This window comes from Sciurus carolinensis, chromosome X (assembly GCF_902686445.1).
Source record: "Sciurus carolinensis chromosome X, mSciCar1.2, whole genome shotgun sequence".
Classification (NCBI taxonomy): Eukaryota; Metazoa; Chordata; class Mammalia; order Rodentia; family Sciuridae; genus Sciurus; species Sciurus carolinensis.
Window position 1 is genome coordinate 4594387 of NC_062232.1, and position 16410 is coordinate 4610796.

A 16410-nucleotide genomic window follows, 5' to 3' on the forward strand; every position below is an offset into this window, starting at 1 on the left:
GCCTTATGAAAGGGTTTTCTTCCCAGCAATCAGCAGATATTGCATGTTGTTACGACTTGGATGTGAGGCGTCCCCCAAAAGCTCACGTGTGAGACAATGCAAGAAGGTTTAGAGAGAAAATGATTGGGTTGTGAGAGTCTTAACCTAATCAGTAAATTAATCTCCCTGATGGAATTAACTGAGTGGTAACTGAAGTGGTAGGGTGTGGCTGCAGGTGGGTCACTGGGATGTGCCTTTGGGTTTTATCTTGTCCCTGGTGAGCAGAGCTCTCTCTGCTTCCTGGTGCCACATCCTGAGCTGCTCTCCTCCTCCAGGCCCTTCCGCCATTTTGTTCTGCCTCACCTTGGGCCAGAGCCATGGAGTCAGCCCACCATGGACTGAACCTCTGAAACCATGAGCCAAAATAAACCAGGTGGTAACTCAAGGCAGGTGGGTGTGGCTGGAGGAGCTGGGTCACTGGGCACCTGCCTTGGGGTTTATATCTTGTCCCTGGTGAGCAGAGCTCTCTCTGCTTCCTGGTGCCACATCCTGAGCTGGTCTCCTCCTCCATGCACTTCCGCCATGATGTTCTGCCTCACCTTGGGCCAGAGCCATGGAATTGGCCAACCATGGCTGGAGGAGGTGTGCACGGGGGTGTGGCTTTGGGGTATATATTTTGTATCTGGTGAGTGGAGTCTCTCTCTCTGCTGCCTGATCACCATCTGAGCTGCTTTCCTCCACCACCCTCTCCCGCCATGATGTTCTGCCTCACCTGGAGCCCTGAGCGATGGTGCCAGCTGTCGATAGACTGAGACCTCCGAAACCGTGACCCCCCCACATAAACATTTTCTCCTACAGTTGTTCTGGTCTTTTACTCACAGCAGCAAAATACCAGAGTAAGACGCATGTCAAAGTGGGGATATAGAAACCTCATTAAACTGTACTTAGGTACAGGTGATTTCCTCCCTTCAATATATTATGGAGTAGTAAAAACAGATATTTGAATATGTGCTATGAGTCCCACATAGATTTGTGAGTTTTTGGATATATCCAGGCAGGGAAAAGCAACTTAAAACTGTACATCACTGATTTAAAAATGCCACAGGAGCTATCAGGAGTTGAGGTTTTAAATACAATGAAAGGACTCTGAAATCATTCATTAAAATAAAGTTCTGTTCTGTTCACACTGAGCAGACCTCAAATGCATTCATACCTTCAGGGAGACTTGGCTGTTTTGAAACTCTCATAGAACACTGTCGATTTTTCTTCTTAAATTAAAAAAAAAGAAAAGAAAAGAGAAAGTTTCTTTAAGAAATGAATGGGCGGAATCACCAGACAGGTTTAGAGATACTTTATTACTGAATCAGTATGTACAAACTCTAACAGGAAAATCATGAGTCACGGAATATCAGGCTATGTACAATACTTTCTTGTGTTTTTACAAAACGTTTTTTACAAGATTACTTCTCTCTAATAATATGACAGACATACACAGAAATTCAACCTTTTTTTATTACATACATAAATAAATATTGACTTTAAATGACCACGAGAAGCAAAGTGATTTCTACAGACCTTTTGCATGAGAGGGTAACCGCTGTTATCTGCATACTACCATATAATTAAAGAAGAGAAAAAAATAATAACTTTGTATAGAACTCTGTTAATCACTCTGCGAACTGTATAACTTGATAAAATACTCAGCCAAGGCAAGACAGCCACCAGGGTTCCATGCCTTACGTGAAACTGATCTGGGCCATGCAAAACCGTAGGTAAGAGTCCACATCTTCACGGTGAAGTTTAAGGTACATGCAGATACTTAGCCTTGGTGCTCGGAGTTATTTGCAGTTATGGGGATGTGCAAATTGGAGAAACCATGGAATGCAGTGTAACAAAAGATATAAAGTAAGTCAATATCATCAACGACACCTACTGATACATTGAGCAAAATTCATATGTAGACTTGCATGATACAGATGCAAACTGAAATTCAGTTTTGAGATCGGGTTTTGCAGTGGATATAGAAACAACTTCAGCCTTTAGGGTCTGTATTAATTTCTTGGCTAACCCTCAGCTCCTGGGACTTTCTCCTGCAGTTGAGTTGGTTTCTTATACAGGGCAAATTCTCATCTTTTCAGTAAAGATTCCTCAATGGGTCCCCTCCTGCCCTGGGGGACAGGTAAATACCCTACAATGCACAGTGCCCTCAAGAAAGATCTGTGCAAACCCAGTTTTAAAGTGCTGCATTTGAGAAAGCCCGATTGATTGAGTCAATGCATGTGGGTTTTGGGGAGCAGAGTGATTCTAGGGTTTGGGTGTATTTTTAATCTTTAGGTATTGCTTAATAAACATTTCCAAAAAAGACGTGTCATAAACGTTATTCTCTCTAACCTGTCATCTAGAGTAATGGATGACTTAATGGACACAAGATGGCTTGTCAAAATCATTTCCATAGAATTCCACTTAGGAAAAGATGGCAACACAGAAAAATTCATCACCAAGGAGTGAATTTTATAAGTGAAAATAATGTATGAGACTGCTGCGTATATCAAGTTAACCACCTGTATCTGGTGAGTATTTCTGATGAGCTCGATTTTTTAAACTGTTATTGGATCTATTTTTCTCATTCAAGGGAAATGCATCTAATCTCAGTAAAGCACATTAGAGAATGAGAAACTAAAATGGTATTTTATTTTGGGAAAAAAAAACAGATTTTTTTTCACTTTTATTAGGGTGCTCACATTTCTAAAAATTCAAAAAATTTTAACTAGTTTTGATCATTTGATTATTACTGGGGATTACTAAAATTCAGAAAGATACATATCTCTTTGACTACCTCGTTAACAGCGTTTTCCTTCCAACAACACTATTAAAACTTAAATTTTTGAATACCACACCAAAATTAGATGCTCACGAAAGCTGCTATGGATTTCTTAAGGATGATGTAAGTTTCAGATTCATCTTCTGAACTGGAAATATATTTGCTCAATGTCTTTTACCCAGACAAAAGAAACAAAATTAAATGTTATAATATTAAATTTACATAATAATTTAATAATATTTTGTATCTATGCAAAGACTCCTGCATTTTTAACTATACAAAAGTACAAAACTCGGCTGGCATAAATATTTTGACTTGTTCATAACAGATGAAGGTAGAAGATACACATAGAGCCAATAATTAATAGTTTCAATTTTTGAAATTTTAAAAACTGGAAGTTCAGATGTTGGTAGCGGCACTAGAACACACCATGGTTTGGGATATCCCTGGTTTTGCTTAAGCTCGGGTGCTTTCCAACAAAAGCTGTTTCCTTGTTCTCTGGTTTCAAATACTCCTCGAATCAGAGACTTCCACAGCACGGGGTAGTAGGTCCACCCCAGTCTGCAGGAAGAGCTGCAGAGAACCCTTCAGGATCATTAGGAACCCCCCTCTTGAGGGTCCTGCTCCAACTTGCTTACACACAGACGCCAAGCCTCCCTACCTTCCCCACTTTTTCAATCCTTGCACACACAGGGAACGCGTGTCAGTCAGCGTCTCTCACTAGGCATCCGGGTTTAAGACGGTTGCCTCAGATCTGCACCCTCCACTTCATCCTAAAAGTGACGTCCTCCACCTGGCTGTCCACCTGCCTTTGGACAGCACCATGACATCACAGAGTCAGTGAGCTCTGCGTGGGCCACGCACCTGGAGATGGCACGCACCCTGGATACTGCTCAAGGACAAGGGGTGAGTCTGTTCCCAAAGCGGAGAACAACCTTACTGGTTTTCTTCCTGCTGTATTCGGGGGGATGGAGAAATGGGGAGCCCTCTTTGTCCAGTAATCAATGTTCAAAAAGTGCTCTTTTCTTACAGAATCCACGTGGATGGGGAAACGGAATCATCCACTATATATTTATGATCTGCAGAAGAACCCGATTTCTCTCACCGCTGCTGAGCTGCCCAAGAGCTTACGCACACGCAACTTATTCTCATGTATGTGGAATTCCGTGTGATTCTGCTTAGGAGTACATCTTCGCACGGGAGTGTGTGTGCAGACACAGGTCAGCTTGCACACACACACACACACACAGGAGCTGCCGGGACCCACACCCATGCCTATTTTAAACCACACCTCTGAGTGTTCCCTCAGGAAAGAATCCTGTGCCCCTAAATGGTTCTGGTTCCAGGGTGCCTCCCCACACGCTGCGCCACCCTTTACTGATGGCGTAACTTGACTTGACCTCCTTCTACTAAGGGCTGGTCTGGAGTATAAGAAATTTCCCACACAGTAAGATTTAATGCATCTGAAAAAGTAAAGGTTAAGGGAAATAATCATCCTTTGTTCTAATAAGCAAGGCTGTTTTGTTTGTACCTTGCTGAGAATATTCTCACATGCAAATAGCTTCCTTAGATTCAGAAAGGACAAACCTCCATAAAGTTCTCTTAAAACTGCTCAAGAGCTCAGATTCTTTCATTTGAAGCAAGAGGTCTTTGAATTTTTGGATGGTCAAGCAAAGCAGACTAACAGAATAAATAGGTTAACACATCAGGAAAACCTCCCACATCGGATGGAATATTAAAAGGCATCCCCAGAAAATAATTTTCATTGTTCCAAGGCAAAAATCTATGGATCAGCTTAATTCATCGAGTCCCTCTGCTTTGGGGTGTCTGGTACACGATTAATTACAGACTGAACGTTCAGTATTCTTTGTATGAAAAGAAACCTAGCATGCTTAATGTGGGACCATTTTTAGATTTAAATTTATAATTCAGAATATGAACTCTGTAAGTTAAAAACCACCCAGCCATGGTACAAATGCTCTTAGGAAAGATTTGGAGCTGTAGGGCCCAAAGGCTGTGTATAGTCTTAGCTGATGTTGCAAATCAAAACAATAATCGAACCACGTCTATTTTATCGATTCAAGGCATGTGTGATATGTATGTGAACTGTGTCCTCAGCTTTGAGATTTTGCTGTTCCAAATTCAGAGAAGTCTCAATTCTGCAAATATTCAATAGAGATGAGCAAAACCGTACCCAACACTGAAATTCAGAGTCGAATTGACCTGTTCTGTTTTCTCCGTTTTCCGAGGGAATCGATGTCCATCCTGGTCACTGAATGCAATGTCCTAGGGAGGGAGGGCACAGGGGCCCGGGGCACTGGAGCGCCCAGGAGGGGAAGGTCTCTCAGAAGTACCTGCTGCTTCTCCGGGGAGACGTGGCCGTGGCCGGGTCCCACGAAGCCTCGGGACAGTTCAGGGTCCCACGAAGCCTCGGGACAGTTCAGTACCTTTCCGGAGAAGGCTTGTAATGGTGCAGGTGATGATGTTTCAGGTGGGATCCTGCAAGTGACAAGACCTGGTTGTCACATCGTCCCATGCATAGGGAATAACAGTACCATCACGACAGGTCCTGACGCCTGTGGACCTCGGTCAGTGGTCCTGCAGCTGCAGGAATCTTTCCTGTTGCAATCTGAGGGTGCAGACTCACCTTCATTTGTTCTTTTTTATTAATATTTGTTTTTAGTTGTCAACAGACCTCACTTTATTTATTTATATGCGGTGCCGAGAATTGAACCCAGGGCCTCACACATGCCAGGCGAGTGCCCCCAAGCCGTCAAATACCAAGAGAGAAGAGAGAAGACAAGCTCCTAATCCTTCGAGCAAATCATAATCTCATGTTTCTTTCCTCAAAAAAAAGTTTAAAAAATTAACAAATAATTTGGATACAGAGAATTTAAAAGGAGCTTTGGGAAAACATTTTATTTAGTCTTCACAAATGTAAAAGCCTTACAAACTCTCTTGTTGGGACCGTGGTTGTTTTTCTACAAACTAAAGCAAACCAGGTCATAGAATGTCGTCCATTGTTTTAAAAAGATGAGAGTTTGCAAGTTCAAAGCCAGGCTCAGCAACTTAGAGAGGCTCTAAGCAGCTGAGTGAGACCCTGCCTCTAAATAAAAAATAGAAAGGGCTGGAGACGTGGCTTTATGGCTAAGCACTCCTGGTTCAATCTCTGGTACCCCCTCCCCCCAAAAAAAAATCAGATTAATCTCAATTTCCCTATCAATACACCAATCTTTAAAAATTGCTTTTTAAATTTAAATGCACTACATAATATAAAAATCATCAAGTGGCTACTCATTTGGGAAGAGTAGGTGGTCATATTTTTCATCCATTTTACTTGATTTGGCTATAGATCAAGTAGATGCAGTGGGTGTACTAAAGGAAAACTCATGCCATACATGATAGTAAAATCTGTCATAAAAAATGACCATCTTCACAAAAATCAGTTCTTATGTTTTAATGTTTGAAAATCTTAATGTTTCCTGGTGTGGTGTTATGTGCCTGTGACCCCAGCAACTTGGGAGGCTGAGGCCGGAGGATCTCGAATTCAAAGCCAGCCTCACTGATTTAGTGAGGCCCTAAGCAACTCAGGGAGACCCTGTCTCTAAATAAAATACAAAAAGGGCTGGGGATGTGGCTCAGTGGGGAACTGCCCCTGGTTCAATCCCTGGTACCAAAAATAATAGTAATAAAAATAAACTAATTTTAAAAATCTTAATTTTAATTAAAAAAATATTTGTATTTGTTCTAATTAATTGTACATGACAGTAGAAGGTATTTATGCATTTTGATAAATCATAATGGAGTATAATCATAAATGGAGTGTAATTTCTTATTTTTCTAATGGCAATTTTTTTTAAATCTTACATTTAAAAAAGGTCAAAGCCATGTGAAACTATAGACTTTTTCCACATGTACTTATGGATTAGGAGATAAGGAAAATGTATTATGTAGAACCACCATTTGACCTAGCTATCCCACTCCTGGGTTTATACCCAAACGACTTAAAATCAGCACACTACAGTGACACAATCACATTAATGTTTATAGCAGCTAAACTATAGCTATGTTTATAATAGCTAAACTATGGAACCAACCTAGAGCCCTTCAATAGATGAATGGATAAAGAAAATGTGATATATATATATTATATATATATGTATATATATACACACACACATACAATGGAATATTACTCAGCCTTAAAGAAAAATGAAATGATGGCATTTGCTGGTAAATGGATGGGAGCTGGAAAATATCATGCTAAGCGAAATAAGTCAAACCAGAAGAAACAAAGGCAGAATGTTTTCCCTGATATGCAGATACTAAATCACAATAGGGGGAGGGGGCACTAGGGTAGAATAGAGGTGCTTTAGATTAGGTAGAGGGAGTGAAGGGAGGGAAGGGTGTGGGGTAGGAAGGACAGTAGAGTGAACAGACGTGATGACTCATGTGCATGTGTGACTGCATGACCACGTGATCCTGCAACATGGACCATCAGAAAGATGAGAGATGACCCTCCTTTTATGTCTGATCTGTCAAAATGCCTCCGTGCCTTCTGCTGTCATGTAATCAGAACAAATAAATAAATAAAGAAAATTTTTAAAAAATAAATCAATGCAAAGAAGGAAAGGAAGAGAAAGGGAGGACGGGGGAGGGAAGAGAGACGGTCTCAAAGGCAGGGACAGGCATGCAGTAGGCAGCCCCCATGTGCTCTGGGTGAGGCTGGCCAGAGTCCAGCATGCAGATGCAGAGCCGGGCGGGGACGAGACTGCAGGTGGGGAGCGGTTCCTGCTTCCAGGCGTGTCACCACAAAGCCTTCGCCCTCCTTTCGCCCAGATCTCTGCCCGCCAGGCCGGCCTCCACAGCCCGTGCGCCGAGGCTACTCACTGTGTGCGGCGGAGGGCGGCAGGGCCGGCGTGCGGAAGGTCTTGATGGTGGCGGGCCCCTCTCCTCCCGCGGTCAGCACCTGAACTTCCAGCCGGTAAAGGGTGGATGGCCTCAGGCTGGGCACCGTCAGCACGTAGTGATCCTGTGGAGGCACAAGCAACAGAGGCAGCAGCGCAGGAGGACGCACCGCCTGTGAGGCCCGAGGGTCTCCTAGACGTGCAGCTGGGTCCGTTTACTGGGGCGGAGGCTCCTCCTGACTTTCTGGACTTCTCTATGTGGTCTCTGAGCGCCTGGCTCGAGGAGGGCGGGCGGCCCGAGACCTTGGCAGAGGGAGGAGGTGCCCAGGCCGGCTGTCCGCCCTGGCTTTTCCCGTCTTGGGTTTCTCCCCCCTTCGCGTGAGCCTTTCCCAGGGAGCAGGGTGCTCAGGGCTCGTCCACCATGTGAATCCCTGATCACCCACATTTCCGTGCAGGCGTCAGCTGGCTGCCCTAGGACCCTGCAGCCCGTGCCCGGAAGCCAGCGCGCTCCTTTTCAGACCAGCGCAGTCTTCTTACGACTCAGTCCAACCTCGGACCTTCATAAAGGGACGGCTTTCTCATTTCCAGGGAATGTCTCCTTCCGGGACTTTAAGGTGCTTTTGCTTGGTGTTGTCTTTTGAATTTGGGAGCAAGAGTTGGATCGGCTGAGAAGGTTTTCAGAGAGGGTGAAATTCCCCCAAGCCAAGGAATTAAGTGGCTTGGAAGACCGTCCAACTAATTATGGGCTGTGGCCAAATGTGAATGGGGGAAGGAGAGACAAACAACGAACTTCCTTGAGCTGTTTTTTTTCCCCCAATTTAACACTTCAAACAGGGCATGTCCGCTGAGACCAGAGGGCCACCGGGTTAGTCATGATGGAAGAAAAGGGCTGGGTGTGCTTTTGATCCGGGCAGGAGAAGGTCCGTGGGAGCTGGCGCTACTAATCAGAGTGTGAATGACACAGGATGCCGGCCAGTTCTGAGGTCTGCACAGTGACCCTGGGAGAGGGGACAGGCGCCCAAGCACGATTCCCAGCCGCGGCATGCAGCATGACCCCCACACCCGGCCACTGAGCGCGAGCCACCGATAACCAACCACAGGGGCCCAGAGAGCAAAGGGACACCTACCGAGGGCAGAATCTGGGACTGGGAAATGATGCTGTTGGGTAAGCTGTTCTGCCTGCTCTCCGTGGTGACCTCCGCCCAAGTCACTTGAAACCCCGTCATGGGCTGGTAGAGGTTGGCCTTGGTCATCTTCCAAGAAAAGTGGCCGGTGATGTTCACGTCTTGGACGATAAAGGACGCAGACAGGTTCTCAGGCTTGGCCAGGACTTTGGAGAAGACGGGCCCTGTGGGAATGCAAAACGAGGAAGGGTCGGGCTCCCGGAGAGAGCAGCCACGGGGGACGGTCCCCGCCCGCACCATGTGTAGAAACGAATTAACAGAAGCTTCAGGCCACCGCCCTGTGAGAAGGTCCGAGCATCCTGGTCTCATTCTGAGCCCGAGAGAGGGAGGCATTGCTCCCCAGCAACGCTTAACCAAGGGGAGACACGATGGCAAGATGCCCACAGGTCATTTGGAGGTTGGCACCCAGCAAAGGGGTGAGTGAAAATGGAAAAACTGAATTCAAAGCGCGCCAAGGACAGCTGCCATGTACACACTTGGCTTTGTTTCTAAAGTGCTAACACTGTCAGTCACAAATATCACCCAGCGCAGTCAGGATTAGCAGGTGATACACACACGCCGATAGCACCTTCCCCCAATCAGAGACTTGTATTGCAATTTAGAAGAAGGGGTGCTTTGGATTTTTAGGGTCTTTGGAAACACAGTTTGGAAACATTTTCAAAGTGTTGCTGACCTCTGCAACCCGAATGCACAACCAGCTCTTCCTACCTGAGTCTCCCGGACACTGAAGGTACTTGTGGCTCTTCCCCTTCAGAGCGGAGCAGGGTGGGGTAGAGAAGAAGATGGTTTCTGCCTTCGAGTGACTGTTGGGCCGGATAGGTTGGACGCTCACCTTATATTTGCAGGAAAAGGACAGGTCCTGAAGAATCACGTAATTTTCCTGGAACGAGAGAGAGAGGGTGTGTTAGCAATAACCAGTAAATCTCATTAGGGATTAAGAACTTGGCAGGAGTTGAGATCACAACCCAATAAGGACATCTTCCCGCATGTGGAGGATGCACAACAGGGCTTTTATAAAAAAAATGCAAAGGAACTCCCAACCCTGTGTTTCCATTCATTATAATTGTGAAACCCTCCCACGGTTGTGAGATCCATCCATCCACCCTTGGGGATTCCACAGTACTTATAACGGCTCTCATCAAAGCACGCAACTTCTATCAATCACAACAAGCATATTTGGGGTTGACAGCTGTGTGGATGGCAGCTTAGAGCTGGAAATGCAAATTTTACCAAAAAAAAAAAAAAAAAAGAATTTGGGCTCAGTTTATATGTAATTTTTTTTCTGTTAAAGACTGTATTCATTAGCAATGCATTTTCCCCTGTTTTTTGGAGTGCAGTTATTGCTTCCTGCCAGAAGATGGATATTAAAAATAAGTAGGAGAAATGGGCTCTGCTGTCAGGGGTCAGAGTCTCGGAATAATTTAATGACGCACGGAAAAGGAGGTAGAGAGTAGCGGGTTTGCAACCGCGTCTCTTAGCTGTTAGACTTGGCTGTCGCACAGTGTATTTATGGAATCTTAACTCGGGGGTGTAAAAGGCAGGGACCGACTGGCTTTAGCTGGAGCCCTTGGTGGGCAGGGGCGGGGTCCCTATCAGACAGCCAAGCAGAAAAACAGGAAGCAGAAATTAAAATGGAAAGAGACTCCACAGTCCTTCCTGGGCTGCTGAGTCACCACAGGGGACACAGCCTGAAAGGCGAAGGTATGGATGAAGGGGTGCAGACCCCGTTCACCACAGTCAGCACAGAAAAGCAAACAGGCTGCCCCTCAACCCAGAGAGCCCACGCCTGCTCTGCCTGGGGTCCAGACTGGTTTTCTTCAAGAACCATTCTGCACCGTTGGTGGGACGGGTGGGCATTCGGGGCTGGCCACCGGAGACTGTGCTTTGCAGAGACCCCAGAATGCTTTTCCCAGGCAATAACAGCTCAGCGAGCAAACAGTGCATCCTGGCATAAAGGCAAATTATTTACGTCTGGAGCTTATTTAACCATGCAAAGGGGCGCGTGCTGAGGCTTCCAGGGTTCTGAGTCTCACTTCTACCGCAGGACATCATCTGTGCTTCCTGAACAGTAAGTTCCTGAATGGACAGCGGTGAAATACCAGCGAGATTCTCCAGGTTCCACAGAACCCCGTATTCTTCCTGAGCTTTGCAAGCCGCTCTCCTAACTTGTTTACAAGGTCAGTTCTCTGTTTTACTGATGGCCACAAATTTGGGGGACATGTTAAGGAGACATAAAAAGAATAACATCAAGGGACAGGAGTTGAGACATGTCAAATGTCCCAAAACACAAACCAAAAAAGTGTGTTTCTGAAAACCTAGTGATCTCATCATCTTAAAGTTATGCAAGCAGCTAGGATTCTAAAAATATTGTCCTCGCTGCTTTGGAAAGTATGCAAAAGGGATTCCAGCTACACATTGCAAATGAAAATGTTGTCCCTTCGGGGCCAGGTCTTTGGACGTTTCAAACTGTCCATCGTGACAGATTACGTATAAGTGATTGTCAACATCTTGCATGATACAGGATGTTTTAAACATCTCATGCTGGTTTGTGGATTCTACCCTATAACTCCTGCTATAGACACCAAAATATTTGCAGTAATGAATTGTGTTGACCAAGTTGCTATTCCAAGAGTTGAAGGTTCTCTTCAAAGATAAAGTGTGAGTGTGTGGGCTGCCGGACAGCTGGTATCTTCACGAGCTGCTAACTGGACAGCAGTTAGGGATGCACTACCTGGCTTAGAGTGCACTGGTGTCATAATAACTTTAAATTAAGGGGCCCTGTCAAAACTCCACAAATAACCCTGAGGTTTTGTGCAGTTAAAAGGAAGGAGACAGGTCCTCAGAAGAAGCCTTTCACTGTCCTAGGGACTCCTTAAGCCCCATGCCGGCCACCAAAGGTGTCAATGCAGTGGTATGAAAGACTGAGCCTCATGGATATTCGGCTGTCATCAGGTTGTTGTTTAATAGTAATTGGTAAGAATGAGTTATCCATGGGACATACGTGGTTTGCTCAACCTTCTGACCTATTACATGCACACCAAAACTATGTAGAGTGGGTGAGTACACTTGTCTCCTTACATGGGTCACGGCAGAAGATGTCTCTGATCCGGCTGTTTTGTTGTGGGCACATACCTCTGGAAACCACTCCACATGGTATCTGTTGACTCTGGGATCTGTAATGTCAAACACAAACAAAACAAAAAGCCTGGTTGTCACATTCCATGTGTGTGAGTCAGCATTCTGTGACTGTCATGAAATACCTGAGATAATCAACTTATAGAGAGGAAAGGTTTATTTTGGCTTAGGGTTCCAGGCCACAGTTGTTGGGCAGACACATTGCTTTCAAAAATCTGAGGGCAGCAACCATGGCGGGAACAACAGGTGGAGAGAAACGGCCCCCCTTGTGGTCAGGAAGTGAAAAGAGAAAGAGAGGAAGAGGGCAAGGTCCCACAGATCCCTTGGTAGACACACCCCCAAGAACCAAAAGACCTCCCCTTAGGCCCCACATTTCCAAAAGGCTCCATCCCTCCCAGCTGGCGCCGGGGAGCAAAACTTTTAGCACATGGGCCTTTTAGCACATCCCAGGTCCAAACTAGACCAAACAGTGCGGTCTGAGGCTCTTAAAACTGACAGAAGAGGAAGATGGAAAATAAAAGTCTATGGGCAAGCCAAAAAGAAAAATGCATAGCTTCGTCAAAGGAGGCATGCAGATGCAGTAGAAATTCTGATTATTTAGTTAGTAGGTGTAGAATCTGGAGCATAAACCTGTGTGGAAATCGAAGCACTATGTAGGAAAAGAGCAATGATTTGGTGCCATAGTATGGGGAATAACCTAGCTAGGGTTTCTCTGATCAGCAAAACCCTACAGGACAGGGCAGCCCATGGGAGCAGCTCTCTGAGTTCCTGCAGTTCGCCAGGATCATTGCACATGTTGAATTCCTCAGCTCTGAGGGAGATGACCGGCCAGGGATCCCATGGGACGTGAAGGGAACCTGCTGCAGGAAGAAGCACTCGGCTCCTCCACCTGTGTATTCCCCTGCAGCAGCGGACACATGCACATGATTTACCTTGAACAGCAAAGCGTGCAGAGAGAAGCCCGTGTGGGGTTGGCGAGTGTGGGAAAGGACATCTGGACAGTCCCCGGGTCGTGAGTCACCCCAGTGCATCCCAGGATGGGAAAGGCTCTACTCTGCCACTGGTTAACATCTCCTCCGGGACGTTCCCGCCAAGGATTGGATGGGGGTTTTCAGACGGGGGAAAAATCCCTTTGATGAAATTGGGTTGATCTAGTGGGAACTTGCTCTGAGCAATTTGGAACCAGAAAAGAAGCTCTTTAAATCAAAGAGAGTAAACAGACAGAAAGTGGGCACCCGTGACATTGAGTTAAAAGGGGAAACGGTTAATGAAGGGGCTTGCTTTCTCACATGGCAGCCATCAAGACCCCTTTAAAAAAAGAACCGTGTATTATATGTAAGGACAAAATCAATCCATATGAAATCAATCCATACACGTAAGGACGAAATCAACCCTACGGATCCATAAAGTAATGGACCACAGAGAAATAGCTGCCCTCCTGCATCCTACAAACGGATGGAACTAGACAGACAATGGACAAAATACACCAATAAGATACATGTTAGGCAGCTGGGGAGGCTGAGGCAGAAGGATCGTGAGTTCAAAGCCAGCTTCAGCAACTTAGCGAGGTGCTAAGCAACTGGGTGAGACCCTGTCTCTAAACAAAATATAAAAAAGGGCTGGGGCTGGGGCTCTGTAGGTAAGCTCCACTGCGTTCCATCCCCAGTACCAAAAGAAAAAAGAAAAAGAAAAGAAGAATATGTTGGGTTAGAAGATCAAAAGTCTACAGGTAATCATAGACACTGGGGCGGCAGAGCACATGGACCACAGTCTCCCATTTTACATATGGCGGCTCACACTGGACCCAGGAATGGAAATTTGGGCAGTGGTGTTGATGGAGCAGAGTCCGTGGAAGGGCTTCCTTTCCCACAGAACTGCCATGATAGAATATCCAGCACAGTGCTTGAAAGGTCCCCAGTGCCCCTGAGGAATTCAATCCTCAATTCCATTTCATTTGAATTCACTTCAGCGGTGACAGGTGGCTTTGGGCGGCGACAGGGAAATGGAATGAGTCTCCAAATGTCAGGGTGGGAGACCCATAAGAGCGACTGTCCTGGGTCCAGGACACCGTGAGGATTCTGGCTGATGGTGCCGTGGCCAGGCCTGGCTGCCCCCCAGGGAGCCCACAAATCTTAAGCCTCCTTCCCACCTTTTACAGGGGAACTGGGTTTTCCTAACAGGAGGGCTCATAGTGACACAGAGGGTGTCCATTTGGGGCTTCATCTCCTGGGACCCTCCAGATGCTCGTCGGCCACCTCGGTGAGGGCCGCCATCACACCGGAGGCTTCCAGAATCTCTTCCCTGCTGCAGAGAGCTCTTCCCTTGGGAGGCTGGTGCTGCCAGCTCCCCACCCACACGCCCTCTCGGCATCCCCAACACGACACTCCGGATCTCTGGCCCCAAGTGCCCCCACTGCCTGCAGGGTGCAGGAGGTTGGCGCCTCTGGGGGGGATTGGCCTTCGTGTCTTCTCCAGTTTCCAGAGGCCTGTGGTGACCTCCCTCCGTCTTTCAGGCACTGACTGGCTTTCCTCCGATCTCAGAAGAAAGAGGGCAGTTCACCTCGCCATCCGGGTCTCGCCTCGCGACATTCGCAGCTGCCTCTGCAAGGCCCTCTCATGCAGCGTCCCCTCTGGTGGCCAGGCCAGGTTTGTTCCTGTGGTTACTCAATCCTGTAACCCCATTTGGCTGGAGCTTCATGAGCTCAAAGATGGCACCCGCTTGGTGTCACTTTGGGGTGCACAAGGGATGAGCTGAGTCCCAGACAGGCAATGTGCTCAGCAAATGTCTACCAAACAAAGAAGCAAGAAAGGGCTCATTCTCCTCAAATCTAACACAGGAAAGAAAAGTAGTGTGCTCGAGGATACCGTATAGCACGAGGGAGGTAAAAGCAACCTGGTGAGATGAAATATTAAATAAGCTTAGATTTAAAATGTCCTCAGTGATTTATTTTTAATTTTAAGAAAATTTTTAATTTGGGTACTGGGGATTGAACCCAAGGGTGCTTAAACACTGAGCCACATCCCCAACCCTTTTACTATTTATTTATTTATTTTTTTAATTTTGACACACAGTCTTGCTAAGTGGCTGAGGCTGGCCTTGAATTTGAACCTCTGGAGGCCCTGGGATGGTAAGTGTGTACCACCATGCCCAGCCACCTCAATGATTTTAAATGATGCTCCAGAAGGCCAATTTGAGGACCTTTCTTTTAAAAAAAACAAGGACCAATCTTTGAAGCTTAGAGTGTTTGCCTAAGATGTGTGAGGCCCTGGTTTTAAAGGCCAACACCACACACACACACACACACACACACAAAGATAACTAAATAAAATAAAAATTAAAAGGCAAACAACAATGCTCACACTTGCTTCTGTTATTTGAGCTAAATTAAAAAGAATCAATTTGAGACCCTCATAGTCATTTACAGGAAAGGTCACTACCCTCTTCTCCTAAGGTATTGAAATCATACGAGCTGATACTTTAGATTATGAGTGCAGGACTTGACCTGTAACTGCAGTATTAAATGTAACATTGTTCAAGCAAATAACGGATAGAAAATTTTCGAAAAAAAAAATTCCCATACACTAGTAAAAGGTAATACAAATAAAAAGAGTATTTACATAGCATTTTCCTTGTAGTAGGTATTACAAGTCTCTTAGAGATGATTTAAAGTATATAGGAGAAGGTGCATAATTTATAGCAAATATAATAGATTTATACCAAGGACTTGACTATCCACTGGGAATTTGGGAACCAATCTCCTACAGATATCAAGGTAACAATTGTACAAGAAAATTCTATCCTGACTGTCCAGCTAATCTGGTTCTGGAACTTAATTCTTTCCTTCCATGAATCAGTTGCCTTAGGTAGAAGTCCTTGAAAAGCATTGTTAAGTTTGGAAATTTACTTGCAATATGCTTTATACGTGAGGTGCACTCAATCTGTTTCTCAATGACATCTAACTCACCATGCACAGCATAAATGAAGGGAACAGAAATTTTCAGTTGATTGTGAATTCCTAAGTGCATGAAAGACTAGTGGTCAGGCAGGATGGGCTATTGACATTGCAACTCGAGAATCAGAGTCCATCCTGGGGTACCCGGAGTCAACAGCTGCATGAGAACAGAAGGTCACAGCTGGAGAGAGAGGGGACATACGTTCGGAAGGGCACCACCGAAAGTCAACTGCATTGGGGTGGAGATTCCCTCCTGTTTCTGTTTGCAGGACTTCTGACACTGGAAACGGTGCCTGGTACATGGTGGAAGGCTGACCCAGGATGGAAAAGGGGCAGATGCCTTGGTGAGAGAGAACTTTCTGGTTTTCATACAACCAACACAAACATTGGGAGACACCGGCTGGGCACTCCTGCTTAAAACAGAAGCATGGG

At 45.7% G+C, this 16410-nt stretch overlaps 1 protein-coding gene across 2 annotated transcripts in view; it reads right to left on the reverse strand.

Moving 5' to 3' along the window:
* Window positions 1-1314: 1314 nt before the first annotated feature.
* Anos1 (anosmin 1) overlaps window positions 1315-16410 on the reverse strand; it is a 186460-nt gene continuing 171364 nt past the window's right edge. For both annotated transcript variants that reach the window (XM_047536879.1, XM_047536878.1), the window contains 5 exons: window positions 11970-12064; window positions 9600-9771; window positions 8835-9055; window positions 7691-7832; window positions 1315-5299 (listed from right to left, as the gene is read on the reverse strand). In XM_047536879.1, coding sequence (XP_047392835.1) covers window positions 5241-5299; window positions 7691-7832; window positions 8835-9055; window positions 9600-9771; window positions 11970-12064 — 689 coding nt within the window. In that variant the 3' untranslated portion in view covers window positions 1315-5240. The remainder of the gene's footprint in view (window positions 5300-7690; window positions 7833-8834; window positions 9056-9599; window positions 9772-11969; window positions 12065-16410) is intronic.